The 24,937-nt window shown below is 36.4% G+C and overlaps 1 protein-coding gene across 1 annotated transcript in view; it reads right to left on the reverse strand.

The window, feature by feature from the left end:
• The window catches only part of NCKAP1L (NCK associated protein 1 like), a 605,812-nt gene that overhangs the window by 257,561 nt on the left and 323,314 nt on the right, over positions 1-24,937 (reverse strand). Inside the window, exons 16-21 of the mRNA XM_053708267.1 lie at positions 22,400-22,545; positions 17,884-18,016; positions 16,655-16,774; positions 1,676-1,815; positions 577-708; positions 45-263 (exon numbers count right to left, since the gene is read on the reverse strand). Coding sequence (XP_053564242.1) covers positions 45-263; positions 577-708; positions 1,676-1,815; positions 16,655-16,774; positions 17,884-18,016; positions 22,400-22,545 — 890 coding nt within the window. The remainder of the gene's footprint in view (positions 1-44; positions 264-576; positions 709-1,675; positions 1,816-16,654; positions 16,775-17,883; positions 18,017-22,399; positions 22,546-24,937) is intronic.

Consider the following 24,937-nt stretch of genomic DNA (forward strand, 5'->3'; position numbering starts at 1 on the left):
TTATTATTATTTAAATAAATGTACTTTTCAATTATATACTTTACCAGTTGGTGTACAAAGCTGTCATGGTTTGCTCTCCATTAGCATCAACATGTTGTGTCTGCTGCAACAAGGTATTCCGTATGGCACGTGTTATGTCAATATTAACCAAATGGCCAATAGACTCTAAAGTGCAGAGGTACGAACGCATACCCTGTAGGACCTCAGAGGGTCTTTGAATCTCTTTAGTATTTGAATTCCAGCCTACCATCCATACTAAAGCCCTGAAATAAATGAATATACATATATAAATGTATCATTTACATGCAAATAGATCCAGTCTTTAAAAGACACACATACCTAAAGATTTGTAACAATGCTAGTATTGTTACAAATCTATATATATTTATATATTCCCCCACTTAGTACACAATTCTTCATTAGATAAACTGATCTGACTTAAAATTTATAACAAAATATATTTAGATAATGTTTAAGTATCAAAATATTGTGTCCTGAACATACCTTGGGAGGTGAGCAGTTACTAAATAGAATGTATAAACATAATGTGAACAATGTTCTGTTTATTGCACATACCGGCTGAGTCTTATCTCCAGTTGGGAGCTCAGGTATTCTGCAGGTGTAATTGTATGCTCAAACACCATTAAACTCTTCACATGGTTTAAAGCCATTGAGAGTTCACAGAGCGTCAAATGTAACTTGTCCATGCTGTGGAATACAAGATAAATAAACACATCTATGTGATTCAGCTTTTTCTTATGTTAGTTTCTAAATAACCCCATTGCATTCCAATTTTTCCAAATATATGTAATTTCATCAGTAGGAGCAAAAAAATATTTCAGATATACCAAAATACAATGGGTGGTTGTGAAATCGCTTTCTTTGTCAATAATTAGTAATGTGATCAACCAAATCAAAGTGTATGGTATCAAAGCAGTGACATTACTGAGATTTATGGCTGTCATTACTAAAAAGATTAACTACTAACTTTTTTTTTACAACAAAAATGTGACACAAGGATTTTTGACACCACACTGTAAAAGAGACATCAACGGTTTTTTTTGTTTGTTTTTTAAAGTACAGTGGTGAATTCCAAAAACATTTTGTACTATAATTTTATTTGAAATATTCTTGTAAACATTATCACTGTTAAATGTGATACAATGTACTAGGGATACAACCCACCAACAGTGTTGGGTTAAGTTACAGGGATATACAGTCAAAATTAAACTTTCGTGATTAAGCCAGAGCATCCAATTTTAATTGGCCTTTCAAATTACTTTTATTATCAATTGTACTTTGTTCTCTTGTTATCCTTTATTGAAAAGCTTACATAGGTAGGCTCTGGGGCACTGCACTACTGGGAGTTTGCTGGTGATTGGTGGCTTCATACATATGCTTCTTTTCATTGGCTCAACAGATATGTTCAGCTAGGTCACATGTGCAAGGGGTTAAACACACTGTTACATGCAAGCAACCACACAAGGATACAATGATCTGACACATTAGAACATTATTTCATTTTGCACTTTATGTCCCTTTAATACACATTTCCCTCTTGTGCAAGAATCACGTGCTAGTGTTACATGACTAATTAACAACAGGGCACTGAAATACTGTAAGTAAGTTACAATCTATTGTGTAAATCTAATTAAGGCTAAGTGCTACTGCTTACTTTGTGGTCAGGCTGCGGTTTTTTCTTTGGCTCTCTGCTCCTGGTTTTTCTTGTTCTGGTTCTGCTTTCTTAGGAGGAGGCTTTCTCAGTTTCTTGTTTCTGGCTTTGCTGATAGTCGCAGCACAATGCTTTGGAAGAAGCTGAAAGAAAACCAAGAGCCATAAAGTTCTTCAATATATTTATTTATAAAAGAATAACTGAACATTATAGTTCCTTATGATCATAATCTTCATTATTATATTATTATTATTGTGATATGAATAACAAGCATATCAAGGCCTAACACTAAAACAATGACAGATGGGAAATATAAAACAGACATATATTACATTTAAAACACACACAGTTATACCAAACTTCTAATGCAACACATACCCTGCCAGTTCTGAGCCTATTTCATACAGCTGATAAATTGTCTTACCCTTATATAAAACAAACAACTGTAGCTATTTTTAATATTCTAGGGTTGGCACCTCGGCCATGTTTTACTGGACACTTATGAGTTACACATGCTGCAGTGTATACAGGTAGGAACATGAATTTCATCCCTGGACAGTGCACAAATTGTGGCCCTGGACATCACTTTTCATGTTCCCCTCTGCACACCCTGCATCACGTGTAACTCATAAGTGTCCAGGAAAGCATGGCTGAGGTGGCAACCCTACAATATTCACATAGTAACTGTTTTCAAACACTATTAAAGAGGGTGCTCTGACAAAATGCCGACAGACAATTTGCTGACAGCATTCTGTCAGACGGACATTTGGCCGACGGACAGAATGCTGAATCACGTTCTGATTTCGGCCGAGGGCAGATACGCCCCATCGTGCTCTGTTCCGCAAACGCCTCTTGGAACCTTACCATGGGTCTCAGCCCGCAAGTCTTGTAATTCTCTGTATGTCTATCGAATATATATCTATTTATCAAATCTATCTAATCTATGTATCTATCTTGTGGCCGAACTGTTATCTGACAGCCACTTGTGTGTCGGACTATTGTCTGTCGGCCAAATGTCCGTCGGCCAAATGTCCATCGGCTAACAGTTCGGCCACGATTGAAGAGACATTAAATCCAAAATTAAATTCCTCATAAAATATTTAATTAAAACTTTTCATTTTACTTAATTTATTTTACCTGCTTTACCTGTAATTTAACTCTGGAAAAAAAAGTGTTTTTTTGCATAGCTTCTGAGAGACTGCAATTCATCCTGATGGATCATAAACATTTGCCCTTGAAATTTTATAACATTCTGCACAGTAATTGCTTGGTCAGTGTAGAAGACAATTTATAGCTTTTCGAAATTGTGTACTGGAGATAAGATAAGCATATTCAGTGGAATTTTAAAGGAGTGTGTCCCTAGACTGTAAAACAATGCAAATGTATGTTTATATAGACATTTGTAATGTGTTGCTTGCCTTTATATATAATTACTTCAATGTCCCCATTACAGAATTTACTACATCTAAAAAACAAAGACCTACTTATCAAGCTGTCAACTATGCTGCATTCGACCGCACCAATACGCTCGCCTAACATCGCGGCCGCGGACCTGAATACGCTCTCCTTATTTATCAAAAAAGCTGTCAAAAAGCTGCGCACCAAGTACGGGGTGATGAGCAGCGGACTGTTGTTAACTAACAGTCATCGATCTCGCTGCTATTCGGCTTTTTCCCAACTTTATTTATACCCTGTCACTAAATACCGCCACTATACCAAAATGTTCAACCCCTATCCCGCCGCAGCTAAATAAAGTTATTAACCCCCATCCCGTTGCTCCCGGAGCCCACCGCAACTCTAATAAAGTTATTAACCCCTATCCCGCTGCTCCCAGAGCTCACCGCAACTAAATAAAATTATTAACCCCTATCCCGCTGCTCCCGGAGCCCACCACAACTAAATAAAGTTATTAACCCCTATACCGTCGCTCCCGGAACCCTCCGCAACTAAATAAATGTATTAACCCTTAAACCTCTGGCCTCCCGCATCACTACCACTTACTAAACCTATTAACCCCTAAACCGCCAGCCCCTCACATCGCCATAAAATAAATTAAGCTATTACAGTAAGTAAGTAAGGATGGATTGTATCTAAATGACATGGGTGCAGGTGTGTTGGGGGAAAGGATGGTAGCAAGTTTAGAGAATCTTTTAAACTAGGCAAAGGGGGGAGGGTCAGTTAGAACACAATAGAATAGAGAGATCAGTCTGTGAATCTGTCAGTCCTTTGATATCTCAAGGAAGGGATGACTTAAGAAATGTCACATTAGAAAGTATGGAGGAAAGCACACCAAGTATCAGCAGAAAGAACATGAAAATTAAATGTATGATAACAAATGCAAGAAGCATGACAGGTAAAATGGGGGAGCTGACGCTCTTAGTTGCATAAGAGGACTATGATGTTATCAGTATAACTGAAACTTGGTTGGATAATTCACATGACTGGGCAGTTAACTTAGAGGGGTATACTTTATTTAGAAGGGACATAAATAATAAAAGGGGTGGAGGAATTTGCATGTATATTAATCCTAACCTTAAACCTACAATAAGGGAAGATATTTCTGATACAGGTGACAATGTAGAGACCCTGTGGGTGGAAATAAAGAGTGGGGTGAAAAATCCTAAAAAAATATTACTAGGAACATGCTACAAGCCCCCCAACATTAGTGACCTGGATGAAACTCAACTACTAATACAAATCGGTAAGGCTGCTAATAACAGTGCTGTAATTATGGGAGATTTTAACTACCCTGATATAAACTGGGCCAATGAAACTAGTAATTCAGCTAAGGTGGATAGATTTATAAATGTTCTCAGGGATAACTTCTTGTCACAATTAATAGAGGAGCCAACTAGGAGTAACGCTATATTGGATTTAGTGCTATCAAATAATACAGATATAATATCAAACATAGAAGTCAAAGAACATTTGGGTAACAGTGATCATAACATGGTCACATTTGAAATTTCCTTTCATAAGCAGTGTCTTAAAGGTTTAACCAAGACTTTAAATTTTAAGAAAGCAAAATTCAACGATTTAAGGAAATCATTAAATAACATAAATTGGGACAAAGTATTCTCTAATAAAAATACAGAGGATAAATGGATAACATTTAAAACTTTGTTAAATAAATCTACATATAAACAAATACCATATGGTTCTAAAAATAAAAATAAAAAATCCAAGCCAATGTGGCTGAATATAAATGTGCTAAGAGAAATTAGGAAAAAACGTAGGGCATTTAAATTATTCAAAGAAAATAGTACAGACTCAAAATTCCATATTTATAAGGAATGTAACAAAGCATGCAAAAAAGCAATCAAATTAGCCAAAATTGGAAATGAAAACTTAATTGCAAAGGATTCTAAATCTAACCCTAAAAGATTATTTAAGTACATAAATAGCAAAAAATCTAAGAAAGACAATATAGGTACATTAAAATGCGGGGAGGGTAGCATGATTAACAGTGACAGGGAGAAGGCTGAGATACTAAACCAGTTTTTTTCTTCAGTATACACAAGAGAGGAACCATTGGATTATACTTTGGAACAAAATAGAACATGCCAGCCCATACCATTAATTGGGTTATGTATACAGGATATCAGGAACAAATTGGATAATATTAAGATAAATAAAATTCCAGGCCCAGATGGAATACACCCAAGGGTGTTGAGGGAAGCAATGTTATAGACAAACCTCTACTCTTTTCAAGACTCATTATTCTCAGGCATGGTACCCAAGGATTGGCGTAAAGCTGATGTGGTGCCACTCTTCAAAAAGGGAAGTAGGGATGATCCAGGAAGCTATAGACCAGTTAGTCTGACATCAATAGTGGGGAAGATATTTGAAGGGATTATAAGGGATTATATTGATGAGCATATTCGTGTAAACAAGATTATGAGTTCTAGTCAGCATGGTTTTATGAGAAATAGATCATGTCAAACTAATCTAATTAGATTCTATGAGGAAGTAAGTAAAAATATAGATAAAGGGGAATCAGTTGATGTGATATACTTAGATGTTGCAAAGGCGTTTGATACAGTGCCACATGAGAGATTAATGCACAAAACTAAGGGACTGGGATTAGCTGAAAATGTTAGTTTGTGGATAAATAGCTGGATAAAAGATAGGGAGCAACGAGTAGTAGTAAATGGATCATACTCAGATTGGACAAAGGTAATCAGTGGAGTACCCCAGGGATCAGTGCTGGGCCCTATTCTTTTTAATATTTTTATAAATGACTTGGAGCTAGGATTAAATAGCGACATCTCTATTTTTGCAGATGATACTAAGTTAAGTAAGGTCATTAGGTCAGAGCAGGATGAACTTTCGTTACAAAGGGACCTGCAAAAATTAGAAGTATGGGCAGGTAAATGGAAAATGAGATTTAATAAAGGAAAATGCAAGGTTCTACATTTTGGAAGTAAAAATAAGCAGGCAACATATTATTTAAATGGGACAAGACTTAGCCAAACACAGGAGGAAAGGGATTTGGGAGTAGTAATAGATAACAAGCTAAAGATATCCTACAATTACATTAAACTATATTAAACTATTAATTAACTTACCCTAACTATTATACTAAAATTACATTAAACTATATTACATATTTAAACACCTAACCCTACTCAAATTATTTAAATCTACTATTAAATATTACTAAGCTACAAAAAACTAACCACTATTGCAATCAGCCAATAGGATTGAGCTTTCATCCTATTGGCTGATTGGATCAGCCAATAGGATTGAGCTTGCATTATATTGGCTGATTGGAATAGCCAATAGAATGCAAGCTCAATCCTATTGGCTGATTGGATCAGCCAATAGGATGAAAGTTCAATCCTACTGGCTGATTACAACAGCCAATAAGATTTTTTCCACCTTAATTCCTATTGGCTGATAGCATTCTATCAGCCAATCGGAATGTAAGGGAAGCCATCTTGGATGACGTCATTTAAAGGGAAACTTCATTGTTCAGAAGACATTGGAAGAAGAGGATGCTCCACGCCGGATGTCTTGAAGATGGAGCCGCTCCACACCGGATGGATGATGATAGAAGATGCAGTCTGGATGAAGACTTCTGCCGGTTTGGATGAAGACTTCGGCCCGCTTGGATGAAGACTTCTGTCCGCTTCGCTGAGGACTTCTGCCGCTTCGTTGAGGATGGATGTCGGGTCTTCAAAAACTGTAAGTGGATCTTCGGGGGTTAGTGTTAGGTTTTTTTAAGGGTTTATTGGGTGGGTTTTATTTTTAGATTAGGGGTTTGGGCTGAAAAAGAGCTAAATGCCCTTAAGGGCAATGCCCATCCAAATGCCCTTTTCAGGGCAATGGGGAGCTTAAGGCCTAGATTTGGAGTTTGGCGGTAGCCGTGAAAACCAGCGTTAGAGGCTAACTCCGGTATTTGGAGTCACTCAAAAAATTGTCTAACGCTCACTTTTCAGCCGCGACTTTTCCATACCGCAGATCCCCTTACGTCAATTGCGTATCCTATCTTTTCAATCGGATCTTTCTAGCTCCGGTATTTAGAGTCGTGTCTGAAGTGAGCGTTAGAAATCTAACGACAAAACTCCAGCCGCAGAAAAAAGTCAGTAGTTAAGAGCTTTTTGGGCTAACGCCGGTTCATAAAGCTCTTAACTACTGTACTCTAAAGTACACTAACACCCATAAACTACCTATGTACCCCTAAACCGAGGTCCCCCCACATCGCCGCCACTCGATTAAATTTTTTTAACCCCTAATCTGCCGACCGCCACCTACGTTATCCTTATGTACCCCTAATCTGCTGCCCCTAACACCGCCGACCCCTGTATTTTATTTATTAACCCCTAATCTGCCCCCCAAAACGTCGCCGCAAACTACTTACAATAATTAACCCCTAATCTGCCGACCGCAAAGCGCCGCTACTTAAGTTATCCTTATGTACCCCTAATCTGCTGCCCCTAACACCGCCGACCCCTATATTATATTTATTAACCCCTAATCTGCCCCCCACAACATCGCCGCTACCTACCTACACTTATTAACCCCTAATCTGCCGAGCGGACCGCACCGCTATTATAATAAAGTTATTAACCCCTAATCCGCCTCACTAACCCTATAATAAATAGTATTAACCCCTAATCTGCCCTCCCTAACATCGCCGACACCTAACTTCAAACATTAACCCCTAATCTGCCGACCGGAGCTCACCGCTATTCTAATAAATTTTTAAACCCCTAAAGCTAATTCTAACCCTAACCCTAACACCCCCATAAATTAAATATAATTTAAATCTAACGAAATAAATTAACTCTTATTAAATAACTTATTCCTATTTAAAACTAAATACTTACCTGTAAAATAAATCCTAATATAGCTACAATATAAATTAAAATTACATTGTAGCTATTTTAGGATTAATATTTATTTTACAGGCAACTTTGTAATTATTTTAACCAGGTACAATAGCTATTAAATAGTTAAGAACTATTTAATAGTTACCTAGTTAAAATAATTACAAAATTACCTGTAAAATAAATCCTAACCTAAGTTACAATTAAACCTAACACTAGACTATCATTAAATTAATTAAATAAAATATCTACAATTACCTACAATTAAACCTAACACTACACTATCAATACATTAATTAAATAAAATACCTACAAATAACTACATTTAAATAAACTAACTAAAGTACAAAAAATAAAAAAGAACTAAGTTACAAAAAATAAAAAAATATTTACAAACATAAGAAAAATCTTACAACAATTTTAAACTAATTACACCTACTCTAAGCCCCCTAATAAAATAACAAAGCCCCCAAAATAAAAAAATGCCCTACCCTATTCTAAATTACTAAAGTTCAAAGCTCTTTTACCTTACCAGCCCTGAACAGGGCCCTTTGCGGGGCATGCCCCAAGAAGTTCAGCTCTTTTGTCTGTAAAAAAAACATACAATACCCCCCCCCAACATTACAACCCACCACCCACATACCCCTAATCTAACCCAAACCCCCCTTAAATAAACCTAACACTAAGCCCCTGAAGATCTTCCTACCTTGTCTTCACCCTGCCAGGTTCACCGATCGGTCCAGAAGAGCTCCTCCGATGTCCTGATCCAAGCCCAAGTGGGGGGCTGAAGATGTCTATGATCCGGTCGAAGTCTTCATCCAAGCGGGGCAGAAGAGGTCTTCCATCCGATTGAAGTCTTCATCCAAGCGGCATCTTCTATCATCATCCATCCGGAGCGAAGCGGCAGCATCCTGAAGACCTCCGACGCGGAACATCCATCCTGCCCGACGACTGAACGACGAATGACGGTTCCTTTAAATGACGTCATCCAAGATGGCGTCCCTCGAATTCCGATTGGCTGATAGGATTCTATCAGCCAATCGGAATTAAGGTAGGAATATTCTGATTGGCTGATTAGGGGTATGTGGGTGGTGGGTTGTAATGTTGGGGGGGGGTATTGTATGGTTTTTTTTACAGGTAAAAGAGCTGAACTTCTTGGGGCATGCCCCGCAAAGGGCCCTTCGCATTCTATTGGCTGTTCCGAAGATGATGGACCTCTTCAGCCCCTTCTTGGATGAAGACTTCAGCCGGATAGGAGGAAGACTTCGGAGCCTCTTCTGGACGGATCGGTGATACCCGGCGTGGTGAAGATAAGGTAGGGAGATCTTCAGGGGCTTAGTGTTAGGTTTATTTAAGGGGGGTTTGGGTTAGATTAGGGGTATGTGGGTGGTGGGTTGTAATGTTGGGGGGGGTATTGTATGTTTTTTTTTTACAGGCAAAAGAGCTGAACTTCTTGGGGCATGCCCCGCAAAGGGCCCTGTTCAGGGCTGGTAAGGTAAAAGAACTTTGAACTTTAGTAATTTAGAATAGGGTAGGGCATTTTTTTATTTTGGGGCGCTTTGTTATTTTATTAGGGGGCTTAGAGTAGGTGTAATTAGTTTAAAATTGTTGTAAGATTTTTCTTATGTTTGTAAATATTTTTTTATTTTTTGTAACAGTTCTTTTTTATTTTTTGTACTTTAGTTAGTTTATTTCATTGTAGTTATTGGTAGGTATTTTATTTAATTAATGTATTGATAGTGTAGTGTTAGGTTTAATTGTAGATAATTGTAGGTAGTTTATTTAATTAATTTATTGATAGTGTAGTGTTAGGTTTAATTGTAACTTAGGTTAGGATTTATTTTAAAGGTAATTTTGTTATTATTTTAACTAGGTAGCTATTAAATAGTTCTTAACTATTTGATAGCTATTGTACCTGGTTAAAATAATTACAAAGTTGCCTGTAAAATAAATATTAATCCTAAAATAGCTACAATGTAATTATAATTTATATTGTAGCTATATTAGGATTTATTTTACAGGTAAGTATTTTGCTTTAAATAGGAATAATTTATTTAATAATAGTTAATTAATTTCGTTAGATTAAAATTATATTTAATTTAGGGGGGTGTTAGTGTTAGGGTTAGACTTAGCTTTAGGGGTTAATACATTTATTAGAATAGCGGTGAGCTCCAGTCGGCAGATTAGGGGTTAATAATTGAAGTTAGGTGTCGGCGATGTTAGGGAGGGCAGATTAGGGGTTAATACTATTTATTATAGGGTTAGTGAGGCGGATTAGGGGTTAATAACTTTATTATAATAGCGGTGCGGTCCGCTCGGCAGATTAGGGGTTAATAAATATAATATAGGGGTCGGCGGTGTTAGGGGCAGCAGATTAGGGGTACATAAGGATAATGTAAGTAGCGGCGGTTTACGGAGTGGCAGATTAGGGGTTAATAATAATATGCAGGGGTCAGCGATAGCGGGGGCGGCAGATTAGAGGTTAATAAGTGTAAGGTTAGGGGTGTTTAGACTCGGGGTACATGTTAGGGTGTTAGGTGCAGACGTAGGAAGTGTTTCCCCATAGCAAACAATGGGGCTGCGTTAGGAGCTGAACGCAGCTTTTTTTGCAGGTGTTAGGTTTTTTTTCAGCTCAAACAGCCCCATTGTTTCCTATGGGGGAATCGTGCACGAGCACGTTTTTGAGGCTGGCCGCGTCCGTAAGCAACTCTGGTATCGAGAGTTGAAGCTGCGTTAAATATGCTCTACGCTCCTTTTTTGGAGCCTAATGCAGCCTTTATGTGGACTCTCAATACCAGAGTTATTTTTATGGTGCGGCCAGAAAAAAGCCGGCGTTAGCTACGCGGGTCCTTACTGACAAAACTCTAAATCTAGCCGTAAGTTTTTTAGATAGGTTTTTAATTGGGGGGTTGGTTGTGTGGGTGGTGGGTTTTACTGTTGGTGGGGGTATTTGTATTTTTATTTACAGGTAAAAGAGCTGATTTCATTGAGGCAATGCCCCGCAAAAGGCCCTTTTAAGGGCCATTGGTAGTTTATTGTAGGCTAGAGGGGGGTTTTATTTTGGGGGGGCTTTTTTATTTTCATAGGGCTCTTAGATTAAGTGTAATTAGTTTAAATAGTTGATAGTTTGTTTTTTATTTTGTGTAAGTTAGTGTTTTTTTATTTTTTGTAACTTAGCGTTTATTTTTTTTGCAACTTAGTAATATTTAATAGTAGATTTAAATAATTTGAGTAGGGTTAGGTGTTTAAATATGTAATATAGTTTAATTTAATTTTAGTATAAAAGTTAGGGTAGATTAATTATTAGTTTAATATAGTTTAATGTCATTTTAGTATAATAGTTAGGGTAGATTAATTATTAGTTTAATATAGTTTAATGTCATTTTAGTATAATAGTTAGGGTAGATTAATTATTAGTTTAATATAGTTTAATGTCATTTTAGTATAATAGTTAGGGTAGATTAATTATTAGTTTAACCACAGCACTTTTCCATTTTCTGTCCGTTTGGGACCAAGGCTATTTTTACATTTTTGCGGTGTTTGTGTTTAGCTGTAATTTCCCTCTTACTCATTTACTGTACCCACACATATTATATACCGTTTTTCTCGCCATTAAATTAACTTTCTAAAAATACCATTATTTTCATCATATCTTATAATTTACTATAAAAAAAATTATAAAATATGAGGAAAAAATGGAAAAAAACACACTTTTTTTAACTTTGACCCCCAAAATCTGTTACACATCTACAACCACCAAAAAAAAAACATGCTAAATAGTTTCTAAATTTTGTCCTGAGTTTAGAAATACCTAATATTTACATGTTCTTTGCTTTTTTTGAAAGCTATAGGGCCATAAATACAAGTAGCATTTTGCTATTTCCAAACTACTTTTTTTCAAAATTAGCGCTAGTTACATTGGAACACTAATATCTTTCAGGAATCCCTGAATATCAATTGACATGTATATATTTTTTTTTAGAAGACATCCCAAAGTATTAATCTAGGCCAATTTTGGTATATTTCATGCCACCATTTCACCGCCAAATGCGATCAAATACAAAATATCGCTCACTTTTTCACAAATTTTTTCACAAACTTTCGGTTTCTCACTGAAATTATTTACAAACAGCTTGTGCAATTATGGCACAAATGGTTGTAAATGCTTCTCTGGGATCCCCTTTGTTCAGAAATAGCAGACATATATGGCTTTGTAATTGCTTTTTGGTAATTAGAAGGCCGCTAAATGCCGCTGCGCACCACACGTGTATTATGCCCAGCAGTGCAGGGGTTAATTAGGGAGCTTGTAGGGAGCTTGTATGGTTAATTTTAGCTTTAGTGTAGTGTAGTAGACAACCCAAAGTAATGATCTAGGCCCATTTTGGTATATTTCATGCCACCATTTCACCCCCAAATGCGATCAAATAAAAAAAAAAACGTTAAATTTTTCACAATTTTAGGTTTCTCACTGAAATCATTTACAAACAGCTTGTGCAATTATGGCACAAATGGTTGTAAATGCTTCTCTGGGATCCCCTTTGCTCAGAAATAGCAGATATATATGACTTTGGCATTGCTTTCTGGTAATTAGAAGGCCGCAAAATGCTGCTGCGCATCACACGTGTATTATGGCTAGCAGTGAAGGGGTTAATTAGGAAGTTTGTAGGGAGCTTGCAGGGTTAATTTTAGCTTTAGTGTAGAGATCAGCCTCCCACCTGACACATCAGACCCCCTGATCCCTCCCAAACAGCTCCCTTCCCTCCCCCACCCCACAATTGTCCCCGCCATCTTAAGTACTGGCAGAAAGTCTGCCAGTACTAAAATAAAAGCTTTTTGTGGGGTTTAGGTTTTTTTTTTTAAAAAAAATAATAATTATTCTGCTGTATAGGACCCCCCTTAGCCTCCAACCTCCCTGATCCCCCCAAAACAGCTCTGTAACCTTCCCTATCTGCCTTATTGGGGCCATCTTGGGTACTGGCAGCTGTCTGCCAGTACCCAGCTTACACAAAAAAGTGCTTTTTTTTCTTATTTTTTTTTTATCTGTAGTGTAGCTTCCCCAAACCCCCCCCCACCACCACAAACCCCAACCACCTCATTGATCGTTTTTTTTTTTCACTTATTTTAAACTGATTGCACCTTTTTCTGTAGTGTAGCGGTTCCCACCCGCTCCCTCCCCGTGCACGCGCCCGCCCTCCCGTGCACGCGCGCGCCCCCGTGCGCGCCCCCGGGCATCCCCGCCCACGATCCCACCCCCCTCCACATCTCCAGGGCCATCGATGGCCGCCACCCGCCTCCCGGTAATGCTCCCACCCACCAACGAAGGAAGCCACCGATCTCCGGTGCAGAGAGGGCCACAGAGTGGCTCTCTCTGCATCGGATGGCTTCAAAAGGTTATTGCAGGATGCCTCCATATCGAGGCATCACTGCAATAACCGGAAAGCAGCTGGAAGCAAACAGGATCGCTTCCAGCTGCTTTCCACACCGAGGACGTGCAGGGTACGTTCTCAGGCATTAACTGCCTTTTTTTTGAGGACGTACCCTGCACGTCCTCGGTCGTTAAGGGGTTAAAGGGACACTGTACCCAAATTTTTTCTTTCGTAATTCAGATTGAGCATGACATTTTAAGCAACTTTCTCATGTATTCCTTTTATCAAATTTTCTTCATTCTCTTGGTATCTTTATTTGAAATGCAAAAATGTAAGTTTAGATGCCGGCCCATTTTTGGTGAACAACCTGGGTTGTCCTTGCTGATTGGTGGATAAATTCATTCACCAATAAAAAAGTGCTGTCCAGAGTACTAAACCCAAAATAAGCTTAGATGTCTTCTTTTTCAAATAAAGATAGCAAGAGAACAAAGAAAAATTGATAATAGGAGTAAATTAGAAAGTTGCTTAAAATTGCATGTTCTTTCTGCATTACAAAAGAAAAATTTTGGGTACAGTGTCCCATTAATATAGTTTAATGTCATTTTAGGATAATAGTTAGGGTAGGTTAATTAATAGTTTAATATAGTTTAATGTCATTTTAGGATAATAGTTAGGGTAGGTTAATAGTTTAATTTAATTCTAAAGGTAAGTTTAAATTTATTATAAGATAGGGATGAGTTAATATTTAATATAAAGTTAGCGGGTTGTTAGGTTTAGGGGTTAATAGCTTAATTTAGTTTATGGCAATGTGAGGGGCTGGCGGTTTAGGGGTTAATAGGTTTAGTAAGTGGTAGTGATGTGGGAGGCCAGAGGTTTAGCGGTTAATAACTTTATTTAGTTGTGGCGATGTCCGGGAGCGGCGGGATAGGGGTTAATATATTTATTTAGTTGCAGTAGTGTCGGAGAGCGGTGGGATAGGGGTTAATAACATTATGTAGGTGGTGGCGATGTCGGGGCGGCAGATTAGGGGTGTTTAGACTCAGGGAACATGTTAGAGTGTTAGGTGTAAACCTAACTTTTATTCTACCATAGAAATCAATGGGGTATCGGGCAGCAGCGAACATGAGCTTTTGCTGCTTTCAGACTCCCATTGATTCCTATGGCATCCGCAGCCTTCAGGGTGGCGTATTGAAAACCAAGTACGCTGGGCCGGAATAGTGGCGAGCGTACATGTTAGAGGTTTGATAACTTGCAAGAGTTGTCAGAAAGTGACGAATTTGTATTCGGAACATCTGTAATGACGTAAGCATTGATCTGTGTCGGATTGAGACCGGCGGATCGTATGTTACGTCACAGATTTCAACTTTTGCCGGTCTGTAGGCTTTGATAAATGAGGCGAATCAGGCTCGCCACAATTACGCTGCGGAATTCCAGCGTATATTTGCGGTTGACGGCTTGATAAATAGGCCTCAATATGTGAACTGTATGGAGCTTATGGAGCTAATTTATTTCATATTGCAGTTACTGTTGATTACGTAATTAAGGTTCTACTAGTTAATGTCTAGTCCATGGAACTTAATATTTATAAGGTTCAAGTCAGTTTGTTAGCATTGGTTTATAGTGCTTAGTACACTTTTATAAATCTGTCAGTGTATTTATAGGAAGCTGTCTACAGTTTAAAACAGTTCATTTCATAGACTTGAACTATCAAACCAAAAAAAACAGAAATAGCATTTACTGAAGCTTAAAGGGACATGAAAACCTAAAATTTTCTTTCATGGTTCAGATAGAGGATATAATTTTAAACAACTTTCTAATTTACTTCTATTTTTCTAATTTGTTTCATTCTCTTGGTATCATTTATTGAAGGCGCAGCAATGCACTAATGGGTTCTAACTGAACACATGGGTGAGCCAATCATAATCAATATATATACAGTATATGCAGCCACCAATCAACAGCTAGAACCTAGGTTCTATGCTGCTCCTGAGCTTGCCTATATAAACCTTTCAGCAAAGGATAACAAGAGAAGGAAGCAAATTAAATAATATAAGTAAATTGGAAAGTTGGTTAAAATTGTATTCTCTATCTGAATCATGGAAGAACATTTTGGGGTTTCATGTCCCTTTAAATTAATTTAGTCAGTTTAGCCTCTATGGTTCTGTGGACCTCAGTTTCATTTTTCAGTAAAAGTCCATTAATATCATATCATGCTGTTTTTGCCAAACTAAAGTTTCATGATTCAGATAAAGCATGTAATTTAAAAAAATCTAAAATTCAATATACTCTTTTTAACAGAATGTTCACATTATTTTTATATGCACACTTTTTGACGCTCCAGTTCCTACTGAGCATGTGCAAAAGTGCACAGTATATCCGTATATGTGTTTTGTGATTGGTTTATGGCTGTCACGTGATACAGAGGGATGAAACATTGGATTAACTTGCTAGAAAATATTCTACTACTCATTTCAAATTCAAACTCCTATTGTATGGACTTCTTATTGTGTATGTGTCAGTTATTCAATTCCACTGTATTTAGTGGTCTTTTAATGATTTTCCACAATCATGAGTTTATTTTTTACAGTATTATACAATAGTTATACAGATCTCAAATTCCTTTCTCAGCTTCTACAGTATATTTTTAAGGAGTTCAAAACCTGGTCAAGTATCTTTATATTTCAACAAAGTTATAGTCCCTTATGTCAGTTTTTCTAAATGGTTCTATGACCATCCAATCCCATATTTCAGTATTCCTCTATATAGGCAATGATTAATTTGCCTGTTATGGGTGTGTTAATCTCAGGACTATAAGTTACTTTGGCAGTAAAGCTCTACAAATGTCAGATCATTTTGTGTTACTCAGTGATGTATCTAGTTTTTGTGCTGCCCTAGGTACTGGGAAATTCGCTGCTTCCTAAAGCCCCCACACATATACATTTTAGCTAATATCTGCCTTATATATATTATATTTCTTACAACTGAAGGCTGAGAACTTGCCTCTCAAAATGTGCAGCCCCTTAAATCCTGCTGCTGAAGTCATCAGCCTAGGACAAAATGCCCTTGGTCTAACTGTATGATTATGGAACTAAAATAGATTATATCATCAAGATTCTATTAAACCTGGATCCTCGTGTTGACATGTCTTCCTAAATCTAGTTTGGCATCTAATTCTTTGATTGAAATTTCTGTTGACCAATAACACATAACGGCAAGCACTGAACCCTAATACAAGTACTTCAGCATCACAGTTGCCTTGAAAACGCAAGGTACTAATTGGTTACCTTCTCACTGAGGTTGCGCTGCTCAGCACAGATGTCCATGATACAGCTGCTTGCGTGCTTGCTGATTTCATCCAAAAAGTTGTTACAAAGCATGAGACTGCAATTCTTCAAATGTGGGTACTGCACATAAAATACACCATATCACAGTATTCATTATTCAGACACATCCTACTTCTAGTAAATTAAGATACTACTGTTGACAGCATATAGAATATATTGATTGATTAGGTATTTGAAAACAGTAAGATGACATTTTTCCAGATTCTGAAACAAAGCTCCATAGAAAATCACTGCAGTGTCAGTATTTCCCTTTAAAATTACAATAGCAGCACCAAATACATACATTTGTGACATAAAAAGAAATCCCCTGTACCTCATAAAGATATATGTTGAAAACATGAGCCATTTGAATTAAAACCAACATACCTGCATTTAAAAAAAAGGGGTGACATTAAACTCAAAAAGTATTTCCCATATATTGCTTATGCACAGTGACAAAAAACTTTGCAATGCACTTTCATAATTTATTTTACCTGCTTTACCTGCCGCTATTTCAATCTGAATATTGAAGGCTGGATAACATTCTTTGAAATTCAGAACTGGACCCTCATAAATGCTGCACAGTGATTGTTTATATGCATGGATGCTTATCTATACCTGTCTTGTTTTTGTACTGAAAATATTATATTTTACTCATTTTTGTAAGAGCATGTAATGTAATTATTTCATGAATGATTACCTGCAAGTTCTTAGTGTGACACGGTTGTTTAATGGTGGCTACCTAAGTATGCTGCTCTCTTTGGCTCATTGACCATCTCATGGTCAGCAATGGTAATGCACTACAGCTTTTAACCCCTGCATTCATATAATAATAAAATTGGGGGTTAACATCTAGTAACATGCAAGCATTTGCGCAGTGATAAAATGCTCTGGCACATAAGAGTACTGTATAATTGTCCCTTTAAGAAGTGCTAAACATTTCCACTATTTTATAAATGAACAGTAATACCAAGCAGCAAATGAGTAACAAAATATTTCTTTTGTGTATTGTAATTCAGCTTGCAGCCTACAAAACCAAAGGGACTAATTAATAAATAATAAGATAACGCTGTGCAGACAATAAAAGGAGAAAATAAACACAATGCAGACTAAAATAGAAAGGGCTATTAAATCCCACAGAGCTATTTTGTTAGTTCTTCTTTTAATTCCTGTGTAACTCTGCAGCTCACCTCTTCAGGACACATCTCATGGGTGCAATTGGAAAAGTGAGAACACACCATAGGAAAGGCGATTGAATAGCGCAAAACAGACGACTCCTCCATCGTCAATGAGAACATCTTCTCAAAAGTACGAACATGGAAACTGCAACCAAATTAAAAAATATGTTTCTAATGATTTTTATATAACTGAACCAAAATATGAAGAGGCGTTTTTATTGGTCTCTTCTATAAAATAAAAAAGACAAACCACGTAGAGTCGTAGAACCATGTGTGGATGGAAGTGCTTAGCACGAAAATGAACTAATCTTAGATAATTAATATTCCTTTTAAAAATCTGTTTATTAATATTGTTGCTGTAAGACTTTCCCACTCACTACAATAAAGTTATAAAATCTCATTAAATCGAAACAACAATTTTACTGTTTTGTTTTTTCACACCACCAAAAAAATCACTGCAATAAAGGACTTGCTATTTAAATATTTATAAATAACACAGCAACAAATAATGTGGGAATCATTACATTTTACACTTCTCAAAAACCTCCAAAATACTCCATTAAAGGGACGCTGAACCCAATTTTTTTTCTTTTGTGATTCAGATAGAGCATGAAATTTTAATCAACTTTCTACTTTACTCCTATTATCAAATTTTCTTTATTCTCTAGGTATCTTTATTTGAAATGCAAGAATGTAAGTTTAGATGCCGGCCCATTTTTGGCGAACAACCTGGGTTGTCCTTACTGATTGGTGGATAAATCCATCCACCAATCAAAAAGTGCTGTCCAGAGTCCTGAACCAAAAAAAAAACCCTTAGATGCCTTCTTTTTCAAATAAAGAAAGCAAGAGAACAAAGAAAAATTTATAATAGGAGTAAATTAGAAAGTTGATTAAAATTGCATGTTCTATCTGAATCACAAAAGAAAAAAATTGGGTTCAGTGTCCCTTTAAGGTAAATTAGAAAGTATTTCCATTTCACAGAAAACTGTGAGTCTGAATAGAATATCTAACCACATTACATTTTGGGCTAGATTACAAGTGGAGCACTAATTTGTTGAGCACCAGTAAACAGGCAAATTTGCCTGCTTACAGGCATACGATACACAAACAGCCATTACAAGTGGTTGGATATTGCTAAAATGAGTTTGCGGTATCAATTGGTGATCCAAAAAATTACCAGAGGTCAAACTTTTGGTTAATTTTAAAAATGTCCCTCAATTGCCCCCAAAATAAAGTGTGCAGTGCGTTTAATAAAATAAAAAACATTAAATTTTATTTTTTTAAAATCACAAAGCAATTTTTAGGGTTTAAAGTGATCGGGGTCTGAAAAGCACCTTTACATAGCACTCTAAGGGGCTCTGTTAAAACTGCAAATACATCTGCATATGCTTATATACATATATATTTATGTGTTAATATGAGTATATACACATATAAACACATAAATATATAGGTATATATTCATATACATACTGTATATATTTTAAATGTGCTGCGCGACTTACCCCCTTTGCTGTGCTAGGTTTTGTGCCGTGTATGACGGCATCAGAACAAGGCTCCCATTGTACCCTATGGAAGCACTCTCTTGTGAGTGCAAAGCTTCCCTGAAATGCGAATGCCAGTTCGCGTTTGCATTGCGCTCAACTTTTAATACCAGCGCACATTTGCGTGTGCTGGTATTACTGAATGGAGCACCATTATCGCGCTGGCATAAGTGATATTTTGCGCTCCCCTGGTAATCTGGCTTTTTGTATTCAGAAATACACACAATTCTGATTCCAGAGCACTGTGACTTATTTAAAGAAATGTAACGTTTCAGTAATGCCTCAGCATACTACAGAGAGAATGCTACAAATTAGCATGACTTAGCTTTTTGTCAGTTATATCATTTGTATTAAGTAACACAATCATTTATAATATTTGTAAGAAGTTACACTATTTAGTTATACATTCATAGTGAGTTATAACAAACACCTGAAGTAGAATGTAACATATAAATATCAAGGCTTGGAACATCACCAGCATAGAAATAAAGAGTAAAAATGATAAAGAAGCAAATAAAAAGGGAGTGGAACACTCGGCAGCATGATCATTTATTACTAAAAGAGCAATAGCTTGTAGGGCCAATAACAACTGATATAAAGACAGAAATAGCCCAAGAAAAAGTTTAAAGTTAGAAAGTTAGAAACGTGATACCCTGTAGTGAGGTTGCGTTCATTGTTATACACACAGTCATGAAACTCCATTCTGTGTTTAAAAAGAAATTTTAGAAATACCTAAGTCACAAGGAGGGCGCTAAAAGCAAATAATACACACAATTAATTAAATAAAAAGAAAATATGCTCTTTAACCCTTTTTTATGAACTTAATATTGCTTTTATAACGAAAAGGTGTTTTTTTAATATTGGGAGACATCCCATATGAACTTTTATGTAGCACATCTATTAACTTTTTTATTTGTGTGACCCAATATAGGTGCAAAAAAAACAATTTCCTTTTTTTCTTAAAGGGACACTAAACCCAAATGTTTTCTTTCATGATTCAGATAGAGCATGCAATTTTAAGCAACTTTCTATTTTACTCCTATTATCAATTTTTCTTTGTTCTCTTGCTATCTTTTTTAAAAAACAGGAATGTAAAGCTTAAGACCTGGCCCATTTTTGGTTCAGAACCTGGGTCATGCTTGCTTATTGGTTTGCCAAGTTAGCCACTAATAAGCAATGCAGGGTGTGGAACCTAAAATGGGCTGGCTCCTAAGCTTTAAATTCCTGATTTTTAAATAAAGATAGCAAAAGGAACGAAGACAAATTGACAGTAGGAGTAAATTAGAAAGTTGCTCAAATTGCATGCTCTATCTGAATCATGAAAGAAAAAAATTTGGTTTAGTATCCCTTTAATTAAAAAAATAATGGGTAACTGCAGATTCAATTTTCCGGAGAGACGACGAGGGGGGCCCATACAAAATAACACCAATGGAAACCAGCAGCAGGAGAGATACTTGTTGTACACATGAGTTACTCACCCTTTTAAATATTTTGGTTTATTGCCATCAAATGGCATGCTATTTAGTGCTTTTGCTCAAACAATAAAACCACCAGAAGTAAAGATTTTGCGCACGACTGTTAGCACTCGTATTATAAGTTGAAAGTAAAACTTTTGCAAGCGAGCAAAACCTGACGTGTGCTAACTAAAGTACTTTGGACATCGCGACCATGCTAACTTATTATTCCCATAAGCTTCAACCCGACAGTTGTTCTTCACATAAAGCAAAATGTAATATTTATGTTAAATAGATATTTCTATATAAATCTATACATGATGTATATACAGTATATTCACATAGCTATATAGGTATAGATATATATTTTACATTAACATTATCCAATGTATATAGAAATATTTTTTTTCTATATGAATAACAATGGATTGTAAAATATATGTAACACGCTTAGGGTTTTGCTTTGTAGGTATAACACTGTGTTGAGGTAGCACACATGAAGAATTAGATATCTTAAGGCGTGTTATGAAAATATTAAATATAAAATATTGTAAAAAATATTAATAATTAATAAGTTACTGTAAAATATACATATATATTCTATGGATTTTTTTAAAATAATTAATAATGATAATTATGTACATGAATTTTTTATATTTTCCAATTTTTTATATTTAATAAATACATAATGCACCTTAATATAACTCATGTCGGGTAAGGGTTAGCCCACATGAAGAATTAGTGTACTCCTGTCAGTTTAATGTGTGCAATATCTCACTATATTGCTATATCGTGTGCAATTAATTTAGCACTCCACTTGTAATCTAGCCTAATCTTTGATCTTAGGTTGATTCATTGCGTACCATTAAATTAGACGGATTATTAAATGCTTTATGTCCCCTGTGAGATTATTCTAACAGTTACAAAAATGCTTTCTCCAGATTCTTAACAACCTCCAGTTTGGTTTAACGTAAAGCTTTTTAATCACGATAAAATATCACAAAATACAGAGATGGCCAACTGACAGTCCTCTACCCTAGTTTTTGTGGCCCAGGAAAAAGTGGAGCTAAAAATGTGGACATTGATAGGAAACAGAATCATATTTATGTTTTTCATAGCCATACATTTATATGCAGCCCTTAAAGCTTCTATAATACTGATCTGTGGCTCCCATGTGTTAAGCAGTTGGCTATCACTGATGTAATAGAATGGTGATTGCCATTTCCCCTACTTGTAGTGATAACGAGCAATATGACAGGATGGGATATTATTAAAAGGTGAAAACTGAGGTACCTTATATTATTTAGACAATAAACATAAAACCAAATATATTAATTGAATACCATCACCCTGTTGTATAATAGTACACCAGCAGTAGCAAGGTAAATCAGACTAATAAAAATCCTAAAGAACTGAATCCATTCCTAAAGATATATTTTAAACAACATTTACTCATACAAACATATATATTTTGCCCTGATTAAATAATACTCGTTCATATGCATGACATAAGAAAAACGGAATACCAACCAGAAAATTGAGAGATCTGAAGTTTCCATAAGAATCTCATCAATAGAGTCGAGCATCCATGTGTGAAACATGATCAGGTTCATCACTTTGCCCAGGTCAGGGTTATCCTTCAGAGAAAGAGGAGCCTTGGCTATACTGGTGTAGGCCTGATGGAGAAGGTAACAAATATTACACATGACTACAGGTGGAAACACTATATCTATGGTTATCATAATATTTTCTAAATCTGTTTTCTCTCTTACAAACTTTTTACCACTAGTGTGAGGCTGGGTGATTCATAGAACAGACTTTCAACATAGGTTGTAGGAAAAATACAGTGAGGCAATTGTAAAATGCCTGGTATAGGAAACTGTGCAAATGAACTGAACCTATGATTCATATACAACCCCAATTCCAAAAAAGTTGTGACAGTATGGAAAATGTAAAAAAACTAACAAAAAGAGTCATTTGAAAATTCAATTCACCCTGTACTATATTGGAAACACATTAATTGATGTTTTACGTCGTGAATTGAATGTATTTTTGAAAATATACACTAATTTCAAATCTGATGACTGCAACATGTTCCAAAAAAGTTGGGACAGGGGCAATTTAGGACTAATAGTGATGTAAAAAGTTGAAATAAGAAGGTGATGTGAAACAATTGTGTAATCATAGTATATAAGGAGCCTCCAAAAAAGGCCTAGTCCTTCAAGAGCAAGGATGGGTGGAGGCTCGCCGATCTGCCAACAGATGCATCAGTGAATAATCCAACAACATTCGCCAACTTATCTGGGCTCGGTCTCATATGAGATGGACAGTAGCACAGTGGAGTCGTGTTTTGTGGTCCGACGAGTCAACATTTCAAATTGTTTTTTGAAACAACAGCTGTCGTGTTTTCTGGGCAAAAGAGGAAAAGGACCATCCAATCTGTTATCAGCATCAGGTCCAAAAGCCAGCATCTGTCATGGTATGGGGGTGTGTCAGTGCCCATGGCATGGGTAACTTGCACATCTGTGAGAGCACCATTAATGCATAGAGATGTGTATACATTTTGAGCAACATATGCTTACATCCAGACTGCGTCTTTTTCAGGGACGTCCCTGCCTTTTCCAGCAGGACAACGCGAAACCACAATCTGCGTGGATTACAAGCGCATGGTTGGGTAAGTAGAGAGTGCAGGTGCTAGCATGGCCTGCCTGCAGTCCTGACCTGTCTCCAACTGAGAATGTGTGGTACATTATGAAGCATAAAATAAGGCAATGAAGGCCCCGTACAGTTGCATAGCTGACAACATGCATAATGGATGAATGGGTTAAAATTCCGGTTGCTAAACTTAACTAACTGGTGTCTTCAGTGCCCAAACACTTATTAATTGTTTTTAAAAGATGTTACACTGTGGTAAACAGTCAACTGTGCCATCTTTTTTGGAGTGTGTTGCTGTCATCAGATTTTTTTCAGTGTCATACAAAGGCAGATAATCAAATCTTCTCAGAACTGATATTTTTGTCATGATAGATGTGACTAGATTTTTTGTGTATTTTGCACACAATTGTTCTACTGGGTATCATTAGATTGGAAGGTACAGCAAAGCATTATATTTTGTTGACTAATTAGTCAGTTACTAGTAGTGTTTAAAAGACATAAAATGGTTAAAGGTAAACTAAACCCAAATTTGTTCTTTTATAATTTAGAAAGAACATGACATTTTAAACAACTTTCTAATTTACTGCTATTAACATTTTTTCTTTGTTTTCTTGGTATCTTTATTTGAAAAACCAGGAATGAAAGTATAAGAGACAGCCCATTTTTTTCAGCACCCTGGATAGCGCTTGCTGATTGGTGGCTACCAATCTGCAAGTCCTAACCAGGTGCTGAACCTAAAATGGGCTGACTATTAAGCTTTCATTTCTGCTTTTCAAATAAAGATACCAAGAGAACCAAAGAAAATTTGATAATAGGAGGAGTAAAAGTTGGGTTTAGTATCCCTTTAATCTGTACAAGAATAGGGAGGCAAATGTTTAGTATATAACACAGCTGGTCAGTGGCAGTTCTACAGGGGTCCTGGGAATGCAAAGCACTTACAGTGGTTCATTTAAAGGGACAGTCTATTTGAAAATGTTTATTGTTTAAAAAGATAGATACTCTCTTTATTACCCATTCACCAGTTTTGCATACCAGTTCTGTTATATTAATATTTTGTTTACCTCCGTGACTACCTTGTACCTATGCCTCTGCAGTATGCCTCCTTCTCTCAGTTCATTTGACAGACGACTTGCATTTTAGCCAACCAGTGCTGACTCCATGGTAGTGAGCACAATGACGTTATCTATATGGCACACATGAAAGAGCTCTGTCTAGCTGTCAACAGCTAAACAAAAATGCACTGAGATAAGAGGCAGCCTTCAAGGACTTAGATATTAGCAAATGAGCCTACCTAGATTTAGCCTTTAACAAAGAATACCAAGATAACAACGCAAATTTCATGAAAAAAGTAAATTGTAAAGCTGTGTAATATTTGTATTTTTTACACATATTAAAAGTTATATAACAAATATT

Source organism: Bombina bombina, chromosome 3 (genome assembly GCF_027579735.1).
Source record: "Bombina bombina isolate aBomBom1 chromosome 3, aBomBom1.pri, whole genome shotgun sequence".
Lineage (NCBI taxonomy): Eukaryota > Metazoa > Chordata > Amphibia > Anura > Bombinatoridae > Bombina > Bombina bombina.